The sequence below is a fragment of the Lampetra planeri genome, chromosome 72 (genome assembly GCF_965212315.1).
Source record: "Lampetra planeri chromosome 72, kcLamPlan1.2.h2, whole genome shotgun sequence".
Lineage (NCBI taxonomy): Eukaryota > Metazoa > Chordata > Hyperoartia > Petromyzontiformes > Petromyzontidae > Lampetra > Lampetra planeri.
This window is the reverse complement of record NC_136177.1, coordinates 740,487-762,686: the sequence shown is the minus strand read 5'-3', so window position 1 is coordinate 762,686 and position 22,200 is coordinate 740,487. Positions and strand designations below refer to the sequence as shown.

At 54.0% G+C, this 22,200-nt stretch overlaps 1 protein-coding gene across 1 annotated transcript; it reads left to right on the top strand.

The window, feature by feature from the left end:
- Positions 1–370: 370 nt before the first annotated feature.
- LOC144737631 (uncharacterized) lies at positions 371–21,902 on the top strand. Its single transcript, XM_078620399.1, has 5 exons — positions 371–758; positions 2,657–2,838; positions 3,929–4,072; positions 19,465–20,046; positions 20,704–21,902. Exons 2-5 carry the CDS (start codon positions 2,790–2,792, stop codon positions 21,900–21,902), a joined length of 1,974 nt encoding a protein of 657 aa, XP_078476525.1. The 5' UTR covers positions 371–758; positions 2,657–2,789.
- Positions 21,903–22,200: the final 298 nt, after the last annotated feature.

Below are 22,200 nucleotides of genomic sequence, written 5' to 3'. Positions count from 1 at the left end.
ACTACACTAATATACACTACACTAATATACACTACTATACACTACACTGCTATACACTACTATTCACTACGCGACTATACACTACACTACTATACACTACACTACTACACACTACACTACTATAGACTAAACTACTATACATTGCACTATACACTACTATACCAGTGTCTAAGTGAGTGTCTAAGTGAGCTGGCTTGTTGTATCTCGCAGTCCACGGTGTCGAAGTGAGTGTCTGAGTGAGCCAGTGTCGAAGTGAGTGTCTAAGTGAGCTGGCTTGTTTTATCTCGCAGTCCACGGTTTCGAAGTGAGCCAGTGTCTAAGTGAGTGTCTAAGTGAGCTGGCTTGTTGAATCTTGCAGTCCACGGTGAAAAAGTGAGTGTCTGAGTGTCTCAATGACCCAGTGTCTAAGTGAGTGTCTAAGTTTGCGTCTAAATGAGTTGACTTGTTGAATCTTGCCGTCCACAGCGTCCAAGTGAGCCAGTGTCCAAGTGAAGCGTCTTGTTTCTTGCTTGCAGTCGCCGCCGTGCAGCCTGCGCTGGGCCCGCCGGGAGGAGGAGAGCCACGGCCCTCAGGCGGCTCCGTGAAGCTCCTCCGTGAGGCGACTCCATCAGGCTCCTCCGTGAGGCGGCTCCGTGAGGCTCTTCCGTCAGGCGGCTCCGTCAGGCTCCTCCGTGAGGCGGCTCCGTCAGGCTCCTCCGTGAGGCTCCTCCGCGAGGCGGCTCCGTGAGGCTTGGCGCGGCTCCTCCCGTCCGCTGCAGGTTTGTGATGTTCTGGGTGACGCTCAAATCGTCGTAGAGAGACCCATAGAGACCCATACTCAGAGACCCACAGATACCCACAGAGACTCATAGAGACCCACAGAGACTTATAAATACTCATAGAGACCCACAGAGACCCATACTCATAGAGACCCACAGAGATCCATACTAATCGAGACCCACAGAGACCCAGAGAGTCCCACAGAGACCCATAGAGACCCAAATAGACCCATAGAGACCCAGAGAGACCCAGAGAGACCCACAGAGACCCACAGAGACCCACAGAGACCCATGGAGACCCATGGAGACCCATAGAGACCCACAGAGACCCAGAGAGACCCATACTAAAACTAAACTATGTTCATGTTACCAGCTCTAAGGCCACCACTGAGATGCTGTGTAGCTCTTTCTCACCACAACGATAGCTCAACCAAGTGGCTCAGACCTATCGAGATCCATCGAGACCCACAGAGACCCACAGAAACCCATCGAGACCCATCGAGACTCAGAGACCCATAGAGACCCACAGAAACCCATCGAGACCCACAGAGACCCACAGAAACCCATCGAGACCCATCGTGACTCAGAGACTCATAGAGACCCACAGAGACCCAGAGAGTCCCACAGAGACCCATAGAGACCCAAAGAGACCCATAGAGACCCACAGAGACCCAGAGAGACCCATAGAGACCCACAGAGACCCAGAGATACCCATAGAGACCCAGAGATACCCATAGAGACCCAGAGATACCCATAGAGACCCACAGAGACCCACAGAGACCCATAGAGACCCATACTCATAGAGACCCACAGAGACCCATACTCATAGAGACCCACAGCGACCCATAGAGACCCATAGAGACCCATACTCATAGAGACCCATAGAGACCCAAAGAGACCCATAGAGACCCACAGAGACCCATACTCATCGAGATACACAGAGACCCAGAGAGTCCCATAGAGACCCAAAGAGACCCATAGAGACCCACAGAGACCTAGAGAGACCCATAGAGACCCACAGAGACCCAGAGAGACCCATACTAAAACTAAACTATGTTCATGTTACCAGCTGTAAGGCCACCACTGAGATGCTGTGTAGCTCTTTCTCACCACAACGATAGCTCAACCAAGTGGCTCAGACCTATTGAGATCCATCGAGACCCGCAGAGACCCACAGAAATCCATCGAGACCCATCGAGACTCAGAGACCCATAGAGACCCATCGAGACCCACAGAGACCCACAGAAACCCATCGAGACCCATCGAGACTCAGAGACTCATAGAGACCCACAGAGACCCACAGAAACCCATCGAGATCCATCGAGACCCACAGAGACCCACAGAAATCCATAGAGACCCATAGAGACCCATCGAGACCAATAGAGACCCATATAGACCCACAGAAACCCATCGAGACCCACAGAGATCCACAGAGACCCATCAAGACCCATCGATACTCAGAGACCCATAGAGACTCATAGAGACCCTCAGAGACCCATAGAGACTCATACTCATCGAGACCCACAGAGACCCAGAGAGACCCAGAGAGTCCCACAGAGACCCATAGAGACCCATAGAGACCCATCAAAACCCATAGAGAGCCACAAAGACCCATTGAGACCCACAGAGACCCACAGACCCATATAGACCCACACAAACCCATTGAGACCCACAGAGAATCATACTAAAATAACCTAAGTTTATTGTTACTTGGTGTAAGGTCCCACTGAGCTGCTGTGTAGTTAAAAATACATAAAAATATCTTCTTGTTTAAGTAGCAATCTTGCTATCATCACAACGGCAACAGCTCACACACGCACACAGTCCAATGGAATCTACGATTGAAATCCACCACTTTACAAATAGTAAGTGATTATTCATTATGCCTGCGTTCTCAGGCGTGGGAAGAGCGAGGAAGCTTCTCCACCGCCGTCGTTGTCGTCACGCTAAGAGGAAGAGAAGTAGGAGTCTCCAACATCATCGCCGTCGCCCATCCAGCGAGGAGCTGCAGGGGACCGCTGGGGCCGTGAGATGTCGCGCAGAGGGGACGCTCGCAGCGGAGACGGAGACATGGCTGGGGGTGAGGACTCCATAGACTCAGCACTGCCATAGACTCAGCACTGTCGTAGACTCAGCACTGTCGTAGACTCAGCACTGCCCATAGACTCAGCACTGTCATAGACTCAGCACTGCCATAGACTCAGCACTGTTATAGACTCAGCACTGCCACCATAGACTCAGCACTGCCACCATAGACTCAGCACTGCCATAGACTAAACACTGTCATAGACTCAGCACTGCCATGGACTCAGCACTGCCATAGACTCAGCACTGCAATAGACTCAGCACTGCTATAGACTCAGCACTGTCATAGACTCAGCACTGCCACCATAGACTCAGCACTGCCATAGACTCAGCACTGCCATAGGCTCAGCACTGTCGTAGACTCAGCACTGCTACCCATAGACTCAGCACTGCCACCCATAGACTCAGCACTGCCACCCATAGACTCAGCACTGCTACCCATAGACGTATCACTGTCACCCATAGACTCAGCACTGTCACCCATAGACTCAGCACTGCCACCCATAGACTCAGCGCTGCCATAGACTCAGCACTGCCACCCATAGACTCAGCACTGTCACCCATAGAATCAGCACTGCCACCCACAGACTAAGCACTGCTACCCATAGACTCAGCACTACCACATATAGACTCAGCACTGCTACCCATAGACTCAGCACTGCCACCCATAGACTCAGCACTGTCACCCATAGACTCAGCACTGCTACCCATAGACTCAGCACTGCCACTCATAGACTCAGCATTGTCATAGACTCAGCACTGCCACCCATAGACTCAGCACTGCCACCCATAGACTCAGCACTGCCACCCATAGACTCAGCACTACCACCTATAGACTCAGCACTGCTACCCATAGACTCAGCACTGCCACCCATAGACTCAGCACTGTCACCCATAGACTCAGCACTGCCACCCATAGACTCAGCACTGCCACCCATAGACTCAGCACTGCCACTCATAGACTCAGCACACTGAAGCCACGTGGTTTACTGGAGGCTTGGGCTGATCTACAGTGAGAGAGATCATCATCAGCAGCATCAGCAGCGTGAGCCTCTCTCTGCTGCGCTGCGTTTCGCTCGGCACAGGCGACGCGAAGGAGGTGGGGGGGGAGGAGGAGGTGGCCCTTCACCTGCCCGTGGAGCCGCTCGTCAGGCGGGAAGGCACTGGCGAGGAGCGCAGGCGTGAGAGGTTCCTCAGGGTGAAAGAGGAGAGAGAAGAGCAAGATACCGGTGAGGGGCGAGTGGCGGTGGTGGTGGTAGCAGGAACGTATAGCGCTGGGCGTTGGTGCATTCGGGAGTCCCAGCTTAGGACATTTTGAATCGGCGGGGTTTGGCGGCTTTCGGTTCCCACGTTTGGTCATGTGCAGCTCCTCCTCACCTCCATCGCATTTCCAGGCCACCTACAACACCGCCACCACCATCTCCATGCCACCTCCCACACCGCCACCAGCATCTCCATGCCACACCGCCACCAGCATCTCCATACCACCTACGACACCGCCACCACCATCTCCATGCCACCTACGACACCGCCACCAGCATCTCCATGCCACACCACCACCAGCATCTCCATACCACCTACGACACCGCCACCACCATCTCCATGCCACCTACGACACCGCCACCACCATCTCCATGCCACCTCCCACACCGCCACCACCATCTCCATGCCACCTCCTACACCGCCACCACCATCTCCAGTCCACCTACGACACCGCCACCACCATCTCCATGCCACCTACGACACCGCCACCACCATCTCCATGCCACCTCCCACACCGCCACCACCATCTCCATGCCACCTCCTACACCGCCACCACCATCTCCAGTCCACCTACGACACCGCCACCACCATCTCCATGCCACCTCCCACACCGCCACCACCATCTCCATGCCACCTCCCACACCGCCACCAGCATCTCCATGCCACCTACGCCACCGCCACCACCATCTCCATGCCACCTCCCACACCGCCACCACCATCTCCATGCCACATTCCACACCACCATCTCCAGGCCACCTACGACACCGCCACCACCATCTCCAGGCCACCTACAACACCGCCACCACCATCTCCATGCCACCTGCCACACCGCAGGGATTCATACTGAGTTCGATTTCCGCTCACGGCCGCCACCAACACCGCTGACGATTGTCTGTAACCAGTACTTGGGTGTCCCCTAGGTCGACTCGGCCTCAAATGAGTACCCGGTGCGTGTTGTATAAACGTTGCCACGAGGGAGACAAAGGCGGCCGGGCGTGGTGCTGGCCACCCACCCACCCCCTCGTGTGCCATGGTGCCGGCCTTCATAGGTGCTGCTGCTAGTCGCTACTAACAGCACTTGCCCATAGAGTCCGTTGCAGGCTATACGGAGGATATTTGTCTTTGGTAGTCGTCTGTATGTGTGTCGTTGTCTAGCTCTGGAGACTGGAAGATCGATGGTCGATGTTGAGAGTAGTGGTGAAGGTGGTGGTGATGATGATGGTAGTGGTGATGATCATGATGGTAGTGGTGGTGATGGTGGTGGTGATGATTATACACTAGACTATACACTACACTACTATATGTAATGTAGTAACTCGGCGGGAGACGACTTCACGGGTAACACACTCTTTATTTTACCAAACTCTCTCACAGGTGACTAACACCCACTTAGTATCTCGGGTGACAAACACCCACTTAGTATCTCGGGTGACAAACACCCACTTAGCTACCCTGGCGACTAACGCCCACTGAGCTACTCGGGTGACCAACACCCACTTAGCTACCCTGGCGACTAACGCCCACTGAGCTACTCGGGTGACCAACACCCACTTAGCTACTCGGCGACTAACGCCCACTGAGCTACTCGGGTGACCAACACCCACTTAGCTACTCGGCGACTAACGCCCCTGAGCTACTCGGGTGACCAACACCCACTTAGCTACCCTGGCGACTAACGCCCACTGAGCTACTCGGGACACTCCCTGCCCGGGGTGTCCGTCTTGACTGTGGGTCCCCAGCCCGACCCACGTGGGCGTCGGACCCCGGGTCCCACAGTCTCGCCTCCGAGCCACACAGGGCCCCGGTCCCTACAAGGACGGCGGGACTAGGGGTCTCGGGGCACTAGGTCTTCAGCTCCGTCTTCTGGTCTTCAACTGGGTAACTCTCCCCGAGTGCTCTCGCGCGTCCCCCTTTATACCCCACCTGCGGACGTCGCTGCGAGCACCCATCCTATTCGACCAATCACTGGGCGCTGGCTACGATCCTGTTTTCCCACATCTCAGCGTGCCTCACCACCCACGCCGCGCCGCCCCGTCATCTGTCACTCCCGGCGCGCGCGTCCACACCACGCCCACAACGCGTGCCCAACCCCGCACCCCGCGCCGCCCCGTGATCCATCACTGTCACAGTCGGCGCACGTCAACACCACCACTACATCTACACCACACCACTATACACTACACGACTATACACCACACTACTATACACTACACCTGGGGTCGGCAACCCGCGGCTCCAGAGCCGCATGCGGCTCCCAAGCCGGACTGCTTCGTGACGCGTTATTTATTAAGAACCACAGGCTCGTAATCACATGCATTGCGGCTCTTGAAATATGGAGGGTTTTTTTAACCGAATTCGAAAAGAATGGCTCTTCTTGTTATTTTGGTTGCCGACCCATGCACTACACTATACACTACACTACTATACACCACACTACTATACACTACACTACTATATACTATACGACTATACACTACATTACTATACACTACACTACTATACACTACACTATACACCACACTACTCTACACTACACTATACACAACACTACTATACACTACTATACACTACACTATAAACTACACTACTATACACTACACTATACACTACACTACTATACACTACACTACTGTACACTACACTACTATACACTACACTGTACACTACACTACTATACACCACACTACTATACACTACACTACTATACACTACACTATACACTACACTACTATAAACTACACTACTATACACTACACTACTATACATTACACTATACACCACACTACTATACATTACACTATACACAACACTACTATACACTATACTATACACAACACTACTATACACTACACTACTATACACTACACTACTATACACTACACTACTATAAACTACACTATACACTACACTATACACTGCACTGTACACTACACTACAATACACTACTATACACTACACTACTATACACTACACTACTATAAACTACACTACTATAAACTATACACTACACTACTATACACTACTATACACAACACTACTATACACTACACTACTATACACTACACTATACACTACACTATACACTACACTATACACAACACTACTATACACTACACTATACACAACACTACTATACACAACACTACTATACACTACACTACTATACACTACACTACTATACACCACACTACTTTACACCACACTACTATTAACTATACAACTATACAACTATACACTACACTACTATACACTACACTATACACTACACTACTATACACTACACTACTATACACTACGCTACTATACACGACACTACTATACACTACTATACACCACACTACTATACACCACACTACACTACTATACACTACACTATACACTACAACACTATACACTACACTACTATACACTACACTATACACCACACTACTATACACTACACTACTATACACCACACTACTATACACTACACTATACACTACACTACTATACACTACACTACTATACACCACACTACTATACACTACACGATACACCACACTACTATACACTACTATACACCACACGACTATACACTACACTACTATACACTACACTCCTATACACCCACACTACTATACACTACACTATACACAACACTACTATACACTACACTACTATATGTAATAAAGCTCGTTGAGGCGACTTCTGGAATCTGTCCTTTATTCAACTTGTATTACAGCTTTTCCTCCACGCTGCTGAAAGGCAGCGTGAGAGGGACAGATAGAGAGAGAGACACACTGCCACGTGGCAACCCGGAGCCCCGCTCCCGCGTGGCCCCCTTCCTCTGTTCGTTCCCGTTCTGACCACGTGTCGTTCGTCTCCACCCCTATTTAATACCTGGGTCACGTGGTACGTTTCCACCAATCCTGGTTAGCCTCCATGGAATATTCCAGGCCCCCTCGTAAGCTGCCGGGACCACGCCCCTGACTCATCTCCCCATTGGCTGTGGTCAAAGCCAGCAGAACCAATCCTCTACTTACAGCTGTCACCTTTCCATTACGTCAGGGCCACGCTCCTAGGCTTCCCCCCATTGGCTAAAAATCAGGACCGGCAGAGCCAATCATCATGACAAGTTGTGATACGTCATTGTGCCAGATATATTCTCACATTACATCACCGCCCCCCAGAGGTGGGACAAAGTCATTGTTATGCAAGTCCAAGTCGAGTCACAAGTCATCAAATTCATGACTCGAGTGTGACTCGAGTCCAAGTCACATGACTCGAGTCCACATCTCATAGGTGGGACAAAGTCATTGTTATGCAAGTCCAAGTCGAGTCGCAAGTCATCAAATTCATGACTCGAGTCTGACTCGAGTCCAAGTCACATGACTCGAGTCCACACCTCTGCCGCCCCCCCCCCCCCCGGTGTAAAAAGTCAGCCGTCTCGGCTGGGAAAAGGGTGACAAGCCGAATCCCATTAGGAAAATTATTAGGGCGTCTAAGACGCATTAACAAGGTAAGGGGGGAGTAGGCGTCTACGCGCCGGGATATTCAAAACATTTAACAACAGACATACATTAGGGCGCCCCTGTAGCGCAGTAACAACAGGGTGACAGACCGCAAGGCAATCAATACTAGCGAAACGGAAGAGATTTCGATCGCGTACGCGACGCCGGACCCTCTCCGTTGTTCGCGCGTGGTTGCCTCGCCGACTGATCAGCAGGAGGTGGTTGCCGTGGAGAAGAAGAAGAATGTTCGGTTTCCGTTGTATCTGGGACAGGTCCCGTTGGAGGAGGGACGTCTGGGGTCTCGTCGTCCCTCAAAACCTGTTCATCTCTAGGGGGTATAACACAGCCCCGCTAGGGATAAACGGGCGAGGCAAGTGGCACATTCGGCACGCCAGACCCCGGCAGGTCAACAAGTGGAGATGAAGGGCCAGCACGCGGGTCAACATAAGGTTTGAGTCGCGACGAATGGACATACCAATGACGTTGGCCGTACTGGATGCGAACACTCTGGGGATTCCGAATGTCCACCAGCCTCACAGGCCCCCGCCAAGGCTTGTGCAGTTTAGGGGACGTGCCCACTGGCACCTGAGGGCAATGAAGCCATGCCAGATCGCCCACCGACCAGGGCATATCAGTTCGCGATCGACGCGCATACCTCTCGTTCCTTGCCTGCGTACGGGCCGTCGCACATCTGGCAGCTTCTCGCGCCTCCGTAACCCGTTTAAGCGAGTCCCGTACGTGATCAGGCAAGGAAGGGGACGGTTGTTTACCCGCCGCACCCAGTTGCACATCAATCGGGGGTACATTCTCACGGCCATACATCAAGAAAAATGGCGAATATCCTGTGGACGCGTGCCGCCAGGACGACCCGGTGTGTGACAAAGCATGGCCGAAAGGGTGCGGTTAAACCGTTCCACCATGCCATCCGTTTGCGGATGGTAAGGGGAAGTACGGATTTTCTTTGTGCCCAGTGCAGCGCATACATCCTTGAGCAATTTGGAGGAGAAGTTACGTCCTTCATCCGTGAGCAGCCCTTCGGGTGCTCCTTTATCCATGACGTAACCATTCAAGAAAGCCTCGGTGATGGACGAGGCCGTTTGGTCAGGCAGAGGCCAGGCCATAGGCCAGCGAGAAAAATATTCGACCCCGACCAAAAGGTATTTCTTTCCCCTAGCCAATGGAGGGAACGGGCCCAGGATGTCCAGAGCAACTAGCTCATTAATACGGGATACCTCAATCGAACGTAGTGGCGGAACATAATTTTGACGAGGTGGTTTCCTCTGTGCACAATCATGGCATGACCGGATAAAGTTAGTGACATCTGCCATCATGCCGGGCCAAAATAAATCCTGCTGCATCGCGGCCAACGTTTTCTGCACGCCGAGGTGCATCAGTTTGTCGGCGTGCAGAGCGCGGAGCAGGTCGTGGCGAAGGGATGTCGGCACAACCAGGCGTGAACGGTCAGACACTCCATCCGTACACATCAATAGTCCCGCCTGGCCCCGGAACATCTGCCATTTCCATCCCGCCAAATGAGATCTCGGTTTCCCGATCAGTTTCCGCAGTGGAGCCAGAGAGGCATCGGCCTCCTGCTCGCGTAGCCACACCGAGTGCGGCAAATGCAGCGTATCGTCGGCGCCAACGGGTACATCCTGGCCTTCATCGTTCGAAATCGCCCCCATAACCGGACAGGGCAAGGTAGGCAGCGCTGCACAGCGGTGCGTACCCGTCAGACAGGTGCAGGGAGGAGTCGGGGGCATCCTGGAGAGAGCGTCCGCGTTGCCATGGCGAGTACCCTTGCGGTACGTGATATCGTAGGAAAATACCTGTAATGATTCCAACCACCGAGACAATTGACCCGATGGTTGTTCCAATTTCAACGAATATTGCAAGGCGTGTGGTCAGTGCGCACGAGGAATTTCCTTCCATACAGGTACGGCCGGTACTGGCGAACAAAATGTACGATTGCTAACAGTTCCCGTCGCGTCATGCAATATCGTGTTTCGGCAGGGAACAGAACCCTACTGCCGTATGCCACTACTCGCTCGACCCCGTTTTTCCGTTGCGACAAAACGGCTCCTATGCCGATATCGCTAGCATCCGTGTCAAGGATGAACGGCTGGGAAAAGTCCGGGTAGTCGAGCATCGGCGCGGTGGCGAGGTGATCCCAAAGAGATTGAAAAGAGCGCTCCTCTTCCGGGCCCCATTTAAATCTGTGATTTTTCCCCGTCAGAACATGCAGTGGCTTAGCCAGCGTCGCGAAGTTATTAACAAAACGGCGATAGTAGGATGCGAACCCAATAAACCGCCGTATGTCGCCCACCGAAGTGGGCGTGGGCCACTCTCGGACACACGCCATTTTCTGAGGGTCCGTGGACACACCGTCCGAGCTGACGATGTGACCCATGTATCGGACGGACCGTTGCAAAAGGTGGCACTTTTTCGGTTTAAATTTTAGGTCAGCCGAGCGCATCCTCTGAAAGACAGTCTCCAGGTGTTGGAGGTATTCTTCGAACGTGCGGCTGAATACGATGATATCGTCCAAATATATGAGGCATGTTTCCCACTGCAGCCCCGCTAGCACCAGTTCCATCAAACGTTGGAACGTCGCCGGTGCCGCATTCAAGCCCATAGGTAAAACGGTTAAACTCAAAGAGGCCTTGTGGCGTGCGGAACACCGTTTTTGGTTTGGACTCGTCATCGAGGGGAAGTTGCCAAAACCCAGACGACAGGTCGAGGGTGGAGAAAAAATTTGCCCCTGACAAAGCGTCCAACGAGTCGTCCATCCGTGGCAAGGGGTATGCGTCTGCCACGGATATCTTATTCAATCGGCGGAAATCTACACAAAAACCTCGTCCCACCATCCTTTTTCTTAACCAGCACCACCGGCGCGCCCCAAGGACTGTTGGACAGCGAAATTATATCGGCAGCCAACATTTCGTCCACCGCGCCGCGCACATGTTCCCTTTCAGCAGGGCTCATGCGATGCGGGTGCATACAAATCGGTCCTGCCGCACCGGTGTCAATATGGTGCGACAAGAGTGAGGTATAGCCCAGATCCAAATCGTTTTTACTGAAAACGTCAGTGTACTCCGACAATAATGATTGCAAGGCGCTCCTTTGCGTGTGCGACAAAGATGTATTTTCCCCACACAATTCCGCGATCCATCGATCGTGTGAACGATCGTATCGTGGCCTGCCAGCGGCCATTTTAGTGGGTGATTCACCCTCAAAGCTGGTGAAGTCGGTAGTGGCGTGAGCCAATACCGAGCCAGCCGGGACGATGACCCGGTCCGGGCCTCCAGGCCGAACGATAGTTTGAGCCGCCACTAGGGAAAACGATTTAGCCACAGAATTCGACGGGGACAACAGTACACCCGTCGCACCGTCAGCGGCATCCAACCGCTTTCGGTAACGCAGCGGAATAAGCATTTGCGAGCCCGACAGCACCTCCACCGTGGCAGCAACAATCGCGTTAACAGCGTTACCTGGGGGCGAACGGATCAGCAGGGACGGCAGGAACGACATCCTACGGCCCCCTGGCATTTCCAAGCAACCTTGGTCGACGAGTATTTTAACTGGCATGCGGTGCAAGAAATCGGTGCCCAATAGGCATGGGACGGCCAGTGAACGTGAGATCATAACTGGTCCCTCCGCGGTGATATTCCCGATAGCAATGCGCACATCAACTCGCCCCAAAATACCCATGCTACCCCCAGTAGCAGCAATGCACGCGTCATTAGCCGGTCGGATCCGTGACGGAATGGACAGGAGATGAAAAATAACATCGGAAATGATGGTGGCCGACGCGCCAGTGTCCACCAGAATACGAACATCGACGCCATCGATGGTACCCCATACCGTCGAGGACCCCGACGCGGCAGCCACCACCCTACGGGCCAATTTTTTCCATTGTGTCGCAGAGTGCGGCATCGACACAGGTACACCACAATTACCGTCCGGAGTGCAAACATGTGTCGACTTGCCCGAGGGTGCCGTGGATCCGCGTCCGGTGGAGGAGATGGAAGCCGGCCCGACGGGAGCTGAGAAGGCAGAGGTCGGCAGCGACAATCCAGGGCGAAATGGCCTCGTCGGCCACACTTGAAACATGTGGCCGCCGTCGCCCGGCGGTCGCTCGTCCCGGTCTCCGCACGTGGTCGTCCGGCCCCATCACGCCGCTCGCGCGGCCGGTGTTTCGGGCCCCAGCAAGGAACAACAGCCATCACCTCGTCGTCACTGGAGTCATTATAGCCGTGGACGACCCGACTTGGAGACCACCCCAATGGTGGACCATCTATTTCGGGATTCCCCGTCCATGCCGCCATCTGATCCCAGCGTTTTAGGTTGAACTTGGCGTCCAAACAGCGCGCCGCCCATCACGACGTAAGCGGTTCGTGTCCGCACACTGGCGACGAGATGTTAAGTTCCTGGGCCAGCTCAATCATTCTGGAAAGGATGAGAGGATCCAGGAGATCAGCAGACGAGTCGGGGTAGGCGGCCATGGCAAGTGCTAACAGCGCCCCTCGGTACGCCAAGGGCGATTCCTCTGGTCCTCGACGACGCGACATAAATTTCCTTGTAGCCGCCGTCGGCAGTTCGTAAAACGCCGCCATTTCCATGAAAGCATCACGCAGCGTCTTCTTCTTGGTCGCCGGGAAGGAGACATCATATAGCAGCGTGGGCAGCGCCTCCAGTGCCTCCGCCTCCGTCCATCGCACCGACTGAAAGGCTGACTCGAAGCGCCACGTGAACGCACTCCAATCGCCCCCGGCGACAAATTCCTTGATTTGAGGAAGGTGATGTCCGCGGTAAATGTCCGACGCCTCGAGCGTCCACAATCCCGCTTCTCGCGTATTTCGCGGCTCCGTCAGAATGGTGTCCGGCGCCCGCGTGGCATCAGGCCCGCTCAAGATGGCGCCCGGCGGCCGCATGTCGGCAGCCCCGCCCAAGATGGCGTCCGGCGGCCGCGTGTTGGCAGCCCCTCCCAAGATGGCGTCCGGCGGCTTCGTTGCAGCAGCCCCGCCCGAGATGGAAGCCTCTCCCTCCGCGGCAGGAGCAATGGCGGACGTCGAATCCCGCTGAAAATCCTGGCCATCGGCTCTTGGTTGCATTCCGCGCGGCCGACCGAGGGCCCCTGAAGATGCGACCGCCGTCACCAGATTCAGCAAAATCGCACGGAGTGAATCAATTTGCTCCGCCAGTCGCCACCATCCCTCGTCCGCAGTCGAGGACATGAGCGGCGTCGGGGAGAGCAGCAGCCGGAGGCAGAGGACCCGCAGCTCCCAGCAGCTCGTCTTTGTCCGCCTCAACTTCTTCCTCCGACAGAGGGTCCGGTGGGTTCTTCTTCTTGAGGTGCTTGGACATCTTAAAGGATCGTCCAAACGGTCTCAAGAGATACTTCTGACACCAATGTAATAAAGCTCGTTGAGGCGACTTCTGGAATCCGTCCTTTATTCAACTTGTATTATAGCTTTTCCTTCACGCTGCTGACAGGCAGCATGAGAGGGACAGATAGAGAGAGAGACACACTGCCACGTGGCAACCCGGAGCCCCGCTCCCGCGTGGCCCCCTTCCTCTGTTCGTTCCCGTTCTGACCACGTGTCGTTCGTCTCCACCCCTATTTAATACCCGGGTCACGTGATACGTTTCCACCAATCCTGGTTAGCCTCCATGGAATATTCCAGGCCCCCTCGTAAGCTGCCGGGACCACGCCCCTGACTCATCTCCCCATTGGCTGTGGCCAAAGCCAGCAGAACCAATCCCCTACTTACAGCTGTCACCTTTCCATTACGTCAAGGCCACGCCCCTAGGCTTCCCCCCATTGGCTATAAATCAGGACCGGTAGAGCCAATCATCTTGACGAGTTGTGATACGTCATTGAGCCGGATATATCCTCACATTACATATACACTACACTACTATACACTACACTACTATACACCACACTACTATACACCACACTACGATTAACTATACTACTCACCTTTCATGGCTTGGCTTCGCGAACGAAGATCTAGGAAGGACATCCACGTCTTCTGCAGGCACGCTGGTGGCTGACGAGGCCTATGCGGGACAAGCAGGTCCTGCCACAACGGCTGCAAGTATACGTCTGATCTGGGATGGGTGCTGAGGGATCATGGTTCTTCCTCCTCCTCCTTTTGTCCTCCATACGGGCCCTGCGGGTATCTTCGAAGAAGGAGGTGGCCTGGTGGACTGTGTGCCGCCAGGAGTTGCGATCAGCTGCTTGTGTTGCCCACTGACGGTGATCGATGCAGCAAGCAGTGAGGGACTTTTTCAGGGAGTCTTTGTATCGCTTTCGTGGTGCCCCTATGTCGCGATGGCCAGAGGACAGTTCCCCATACAGCACAATCTTAGGTAAGCGGTGGTTCTCTATCCTGGCGATGTGCCCTGCCCAACGAAGCTGTGTCTTGAGGACCATGGCCTCGATGCTGATGACCTTCGCTGACTTGAGGACTTCAGTGTTGGCGACGAAGTCACTCCAGTGAATATTGAAGATTATGCGGAGGCAGCGCTGATGGAAACGCTCGAGGAGACTCAGGTGACGACGGTACGTGACCCAGGACTCAGCGCCATACAGGAGAGTGGTCAGCACAACAGCTTTGTAGACGTTGACCTTTGTGGCTCTTTTAAGGTTGCTGTTGTTCCAGACACGTTTGTATAGTCTGCCAAATGCACTGTTTGCCTTGGCCAGCTTGTTGTCGACTTCGTTGTCGATCTTGGCGTCAGACGAGATCACGCACCCCAAGTAGTTGAACTGGTGGACAGGTTTCAGTTCTGTTTATTTAATGAAGATGCTTGGTGGATGGTGCTCCTCATGGGGTGCGGACTGATGAAGAACTTCAGTCTTCCTCAGGCTGACTTCAAGGCCGAAGATCTGAGCTGTTTTCGCGAAACAGGACGTAATTCGCTGCATAGCTGCCTCTGTGTGAGCAAGGAGGGCGGCATCGTCAGCAAAAAGCAGCTCCCTGATCAGTTGCTCCATGGTCTTTGTGTGGGCCTGCAAACGCCTCAGGTTGAACACGCTCCCGTCGAGACGAAAACGGATGTATACGCCATCAGCGTCGTCGAGGTCCTCTGTGGCCTGCTGGAGCATCATGTTGAACAAAATGGTGAACAGCGTGGGAGCAAGAACACAGCCCTGTTTCACGCCGTTTGCAATAGGGAAGGGCTGCGAGAGATTGTTGCTATGTCTGACTTGTCCAAGCTGGTCTTCATGAAGCTGGACGATCATGGTGAGGAACTTCGGTGGGCAGCCTAGCTTTTCCAGGATTTTCCAAAGCCCCTGCCTGCTCACGGTGTCAAACGCTTTTGTCAGGTCCACAAAGGTGACGTACAGTGCTTTGTTTTGATCCCGGCACTTTTCCTGAATCTACCTCAGGACAAACACCATGTCTGTGGTTCCCCGGTTGGCTCTAAAGCCACACTGGGTCTCTGGGAGGTGATCTTCAGCTATTGCGGATACCAGCTATTCAGCAGTACTCTTGCGAGGATTTTGCCGGCGACGGACAGAAGTGTTATGCCACGATAATTGGAACAGTCTGATTTCTCCCCTTTGTTCTTGTACAGGGTAATGATGACTGCATCTTTGAGATCTTGAGGGAGTTTACCCTGCTCCCAGCAGCAGACGAAGAATTCATGGAGTTTGGTGTGCAGTGCTGGGCCTCCGTTCTTCCATACTTCAGGAGGGATGCTATCAACTCCTGCAGCTTTACCACTCTTCAGCTGTTTAATGGCTTCCTCAGTCTCTTGTAATGTTGGTGCCACATCCAGTTCGGTTTTCACTGGTTGTTGTGGGATGCGGTCAATCGCTGGTTCTTGGACTGAGCGGCTAGCATTGAAGAGCGTGTAGAAGTGCTCAGACCAGCGGTTCAGGATTGAGTCCTTTTCGGTGAGCAGTTCTTTCCCGTCTGCACTCCGCAGGGGGCTCAGGATTTGGTACGAGGGGCCATATACCGCTTTTAGAGCTTAGTAGAATCCCCTGTAGTCGCCAGTATCAGCGCAAACTTGAGTTTTTACTGCGAGGTTGGTCCACCACTCGTTCTGAATCTCTCGAAGCTTGCGCTGGATGGTGCTGCATTCCAGGCGGAAGGCTGCTTTTTTGTGTGGGCAGGATGGTCGGGCCAGGTGGGCCTGGTGTGCTGATCTCTTCTTTGACAGCAGCTCCTGGACTTCTAAGTTGTTCTCATTGAACCAATCTCTGTTTTTCTTCGTGGAGAATCCGAGGGTATCTTCAGATGTTTGCAGAACAACAGTTTTGATGCGGTCCCACAGCACTTCATGAACCGGAGGCGAGTCTCCTAAGCAGCTCGGTTCCTCTAGCCTAGATCGTAGGCTTTTCTGGAAAGCTGCTTTGACCGCGGCAGACTGAAGGCTGCAGACTTTGAGCTTCTTCCTCGGGGCGCCACCTTTCCTTGGTCTGGGTTTAAAGTGAATGCTGAGTTTGCAGCAGACAAGACGGTGGTCTGTGTGACACTTGGCGCTGGGCATTACCCTGGTGTGAAAGGCATATTTTAGGTCACGCTGGCGCACAAGGATGTAGTCTATGAGATGCCAATGTTTTGACCGAGGGTGCATCCAGGTTGTCTTCAGACTGTCTTTCTGCTGGAAGATGGTGTTGGTAATGGAAAGCTGCTGTTCCGCACAGAGTTCAAGTAACAAGCGTCCATTGTCGTTGCAGCTGCCCACACCGTGCCTTCCAAGTACGCCTTTCCAGGTTTCCGAGTCTCTGCCCACTCTGGCATTGAAGTCGCCAAGGATGACAATCTTGTCGTCAGCTGGGATATCCTGCAGAAGGCTGCGTAGGTCGGAGTAAAACTTGTCTTTTTCAGCGGGATCTGCCTGGAGAGTTGGAGCGTACACACTGAGCAGCGTTGCGTGTTGTTGGTCACGAAGTGGTAGACGCATTGAGATGATGCGGTCAGAGTGACCAGTTGGCAGGCTTGCAAGCTTGGTAGCGATAGAGTCCCTGATCATGAAGCCGACACCTGAACGGCGTCTCTCTGTCGCTGGTTTACCTGACCAGTAGAGCGTGTAACCTGCGCCATGCTTCCTCAGACTGCCTTCCTCTGAAAAGCGGATTTCGCTGAGGGCGGCGATGTCAACATCCAGCCGAGCGAGTTCGTGTGCAATTAAAGCAAATCGTCGCTCAGGTCGAGTGCTGTCAGCTGAGTCTAGCATGGTTCTGATGTTCCAGCATGCGAGTTTGAGTCCTTTCTCACCTTTTAAGGCGAGTGGGATGCGCCGTCGATTCTTTGATGTAATTCGACCGCATATGAAGATGCCCGTTGACCGCGGTAAGCCAACTAAGGGAGGAGGAGACGAGCTTTGTTTAGGCCACCTTTTCTAGGCCCCTCTCCGTGTGGAGCAAGCAGTGCTGTCCCTAGAAAAGGCTGCTTGGTCGCTCAGGGTGCTGCCGGGTGATGATGTCGTTTCCAGGTCATCATCAGACGACCACTTGCGCCTGAGCCGCCTGCATGCAGGATTGAGACTGCGGCTGCCAGTGTCATCTTACACCTGCCGAGTTCGCCCCTTTCCCATCGCTACAGGACTTAGTGAGACCGGGGGGGGGGGGGGGTAGACGTGAAGATTTCCTTCTTGCCTGCGCAAAGGAGCTTTCAAGTGGAGTACAGTGTGCGCAGAACTGACCCCACCCTTTAAACCCGGGGTTCGTCTGCCATGGCCTAGCAAACTGGGACGGTGACAGCGAGGTCCTCGGGCCGTAGGTTTTACATCCGAGTTTCCTTTTCCTAGGTAGACGGCCTTCCAAGGCTGAAGAGATCCACCTTCCCTGCTATTTCAAACCATAGCTGGTAAGCCACAGCCGCAGTCCACAGTAACAAAGTGGCGCGCCTTAGTCCCGAACACTTGGCCGTTGGGTCCTAACGAGACCCTTCCGCCCTGGCCGGTGATTCCGTCGTGGGAGTTCATTCGCCCAGTGATGCAGTGTTGACATCACCCCCTCACGTCGTTTAGCCCGCCAGCTGAAGCGGTTTACCGGGGTGTGGCACTAAGAGCCAGACGTCAGAGATTTAGGAGATGGATGAGGACCAGTGTTTCCGTCCACTCAAAAATTGAGTGCAGCTACCAGAAAACAAAGGTACTACCTCTACCCAGAGCTCCCTACACCCCAACTATACTACTATACACTACACTACTATACACTACACACTACACTATACACTACACTACTATACGCTACACTACTATACACTACACTACTATACACTACACTACTATACACTACACTACTATACACGACACTACTATACACTCCTATACACCACACTACTATACACTACACTACTATACACTACACTATACACTACACTACTATACACTACACTATACACTACACTACTATACACTACACTACTATACACTACACTATACACTACACTATACACCACACTACTATACACTACACTACTATACACCACACTATTATACACTACACTATACACCACATTACTATACACTACTATACACCACACTACTATACACTACACTATACACTACACTACTATACACTACACTACTATACACCACACTACTATACACTACACTATACACCACACTACTATACACTACTATACACCACACGACTATACACTACACTCTACACTAAATATTTTTGTTGTGATTTGTTTACCCTTCCTATACTTTGCACTCCCATCGTGATTGTGAGTGTCGTGTTGTTGTTGTGGTTGTTGTTGCAACTTTCTAACCCCCCCCCCCCCCGTGCCTCCCTACTGGGCCAACAGTGACAAGCAAAGAGCATCATAATTCATCAGATACCCTCCTCCTGCCGTCTTAACGTGAACCTTCCGATTGGTTGCGATCTCTCCCAGCTCATGGAGGCGACATTCAGATCAAAGAAGAGGACACGCAGAGCGATGGAGGTGACGGAAGAGGAGGAGATGGAGGAGGAGGTGATGATGATGATGATGGAGGTGATAGCGATGGAAGTGGTGATGATGATGATGATGGAGGAGGTGATGATGGTGATGATGGTTGTGGAGATTATGATGGAGGAAGAGGAGGAGGTGATGATGTCCTCTACATCAAAGAAGAGGACATGCAGAGCGATGGAGGTGACGGAGGAGTAGGAGATGATCATAGAGGAGATGATGATGGAGGAGGTGATAGCGATGGACATGGTGGTGGTGGTGATGACGGTGGAGGTGATGATGATGATGATGATGGAGATGACGATGGAGGAGGTGGTGATGATGTCCTCTACATCAAAGAAGAGGACATGGAGACAGACTGCATTGACGACGACGATGACGAGGCCGCCGCTCTGGAGGGCCGGATCTTGCACGACGGCTCCACCTTGAGGCCCGGGCCGGCCGTGGCCTCCTGGCGAGGACGAGGTGCCTCGCCGGGCGTGGCCGAGATCGAGGTGGAGGTGGAGGGCGACGACGACGACGGTACGAAAGGGAGAGAGATGGGGGGGGAGGGGAAGGAGAGGGAGGGAGAGCATTATGGAGGGAGATGGGGGGGGGAGGGAGATGGAGGAAGGGAGAGGGAGAGGAGAGATGCAGGGTTGAGGGAGGGGAGAGGTGAAGGAGAGGGAGGGGGGATATGGAGGGGGGAGATGGGGGGAGGGAGGACGACCTGGACATTACCAAATCATCAGCATACATAACGTGGTTGAGCAATAGGGAGCCATCCCTTGACCGCACCCGGGTGTCGATCAGCCTCCCATTGTATCTGTACCATATGGTAATTCCTCCGGTACAGTTATTGAAGGCTTCGCGAATTACGGTGTCAAAATAGATGTTAAATAATGTTGGAGCCAGAGGACATCCCTGTCGCACCCCAAGGTGTACAGGGAATGGCTCTGACTCCCGGCCATGTAGTTTTACACTTGGACACGCACACACACACGGACACGCACGCGGACACACACACGGACACACTCACCCACACACACGCATGCACACACACGCACACATGCACACATGCGAGCGAGCGTAGAAAATCGCTTTCTCTCAAGAATGTAAAACCTTCGCAAGTTTTAAAGTTTATTTTTGTTATTTTTAACACCTCGCTTTCACCTGCCCGGCGGTGCCCGATGACCGCAGGCTCCGCGCTCGGCGGCGGCGGCCTCATGGGACGAGAGAGCGAGGAGGACTACCGCAGCGAGCTCGCCAGGGAGTTTGGCCTTCAGCCACGCATGCGGCTGCGATCGATGCGGACGAACGCCAGCAAGGGCCAGCGACGGCGGCAGCAGCAGCAGCAGCAGGTCCTGGGCGACCCCTGCGCCTACAGAGCGGACGACGGTGACGGTAACGACGCCGGCGACGGTGACGCCGACGCATCAGACCCCCGGCTTCCGCCGAAACCACAGCACCACCACCACGCCTGCCCCGACTGCGGCAAGGAGTTCGCGACGCCCAAGAGCCTCCGGCGCCACCGCAAGATCCACATGGACGTGAAGCCCTACCAGTGCCCGGCGTGCGACAAGGGCTTTGTGCGCCCCTCCACGCTTCGCAGCCACATGTGGATCCACACGGGCGAAAAGCTCTTCAAGTGCCCCGCGTGCGGCAAGAGCTTCACGCAGTCCTCCTCGCTGCAGTACCATGCGCGGACGCACGCCGCCGAGGAGGAGGAGGAGGAGCGGCGTCGGCATCGGCAGCTCCGCGCCCGCGGCTCCCCCGCGGACGGAGCCGCCTCGGCCGACGACGCCGACGCGCGAGCGGCCGCGGCGGCCAGGCCGTACGCGTGCTTCGTGTGCGGCAAGGGCTTCACCCTCCCCAAGGTCCTCAAGGACCACATGATGACGCACACGGGCGAGAAGCCGCACGGCTGCCCCGTGTGTGGCAAGCGCTTCATCCAGTCGTCGGCGCTGCAAAGGCACGCGTGGACACACACGGACGAGAGGCCCCACGTGTGCCCCGTGTGCGGCAAGGGCTTCACCGTGCCCAAGTTCCTCAAGGACCACCTGATGACGCACACGGGCGAGCGGCCCTACGCATGCTCCTTCTGCGGCAAGGGCTTCATCAAGCAGCTAAACCTCGTGTGCCACGTGCGCTCGCACACGGGCGAGAGGCCACACGCGTGCCCCGTGTGCGGCAAGGGCTTCGCCTACAAGTCGGTGCTCAAGCGTCACATGGAGACGCACGCGGGGGAGGAGGAGGAGGAGGAAGAGGATGAGGAGGGGGAGGGGGGGGGAGGGGGTGGAGGAGGAGCGGTTGGGGGGAGAGCAGGTGGAGGAGGAGGAGGAAAAGGAGGAGGGTGTAACTGCTTCTTGAAGGATCTGTGTGAGGATGTTTGCTTGTAAGGGTTGGCATCTGTGTGCAGACTGCCCTACATGACATCATCGCAAATGTCCGTCTGCTACAGCAGAGCTGTAGAGAATTCCAACAAGACCTACATCTCTGCTTTATTGACCTGGTCAAGGCCTATGATACCATCAACAGACCAGGGCTGTGGATTGTTCTCCGTGCTTTCGGAGTCCCTGATTCTCTGTCCAAAATCATTAAGGACCTTCATGATGGTGGGCAGGCCCGGGTAAAGCTATGTGGCCAGGAGTTGGAGCCATTCCATGTTCACCTTGGCGACAAGGATGTCCTCTGGCT

Bases quoted from the DNA above. Each gene is read 5' to 3' on its own strand.
- LOC144737631 (XM_078620399.1), top strand. From the start codon at position 2,790: ATGTCGCGCAGAGGGGACGCTCGCAGCGGAGACGGAGACATGGCTGGG. The intron at 2,839-3,928 runs GTGAGGACTCCA...CGCTCGGCACAG, and splicing joins AGACGGAGACATGGCTGGGG to GCGACGCGAAGGAGGTGGGG. The intron at 4,073-19,464 runs GTGAGGGGCGAG...GATCTCTCCCAG, and splicing joins GAGAGAAGAGCAAGATACCG to CTCATGGAGGCGACATTCAG.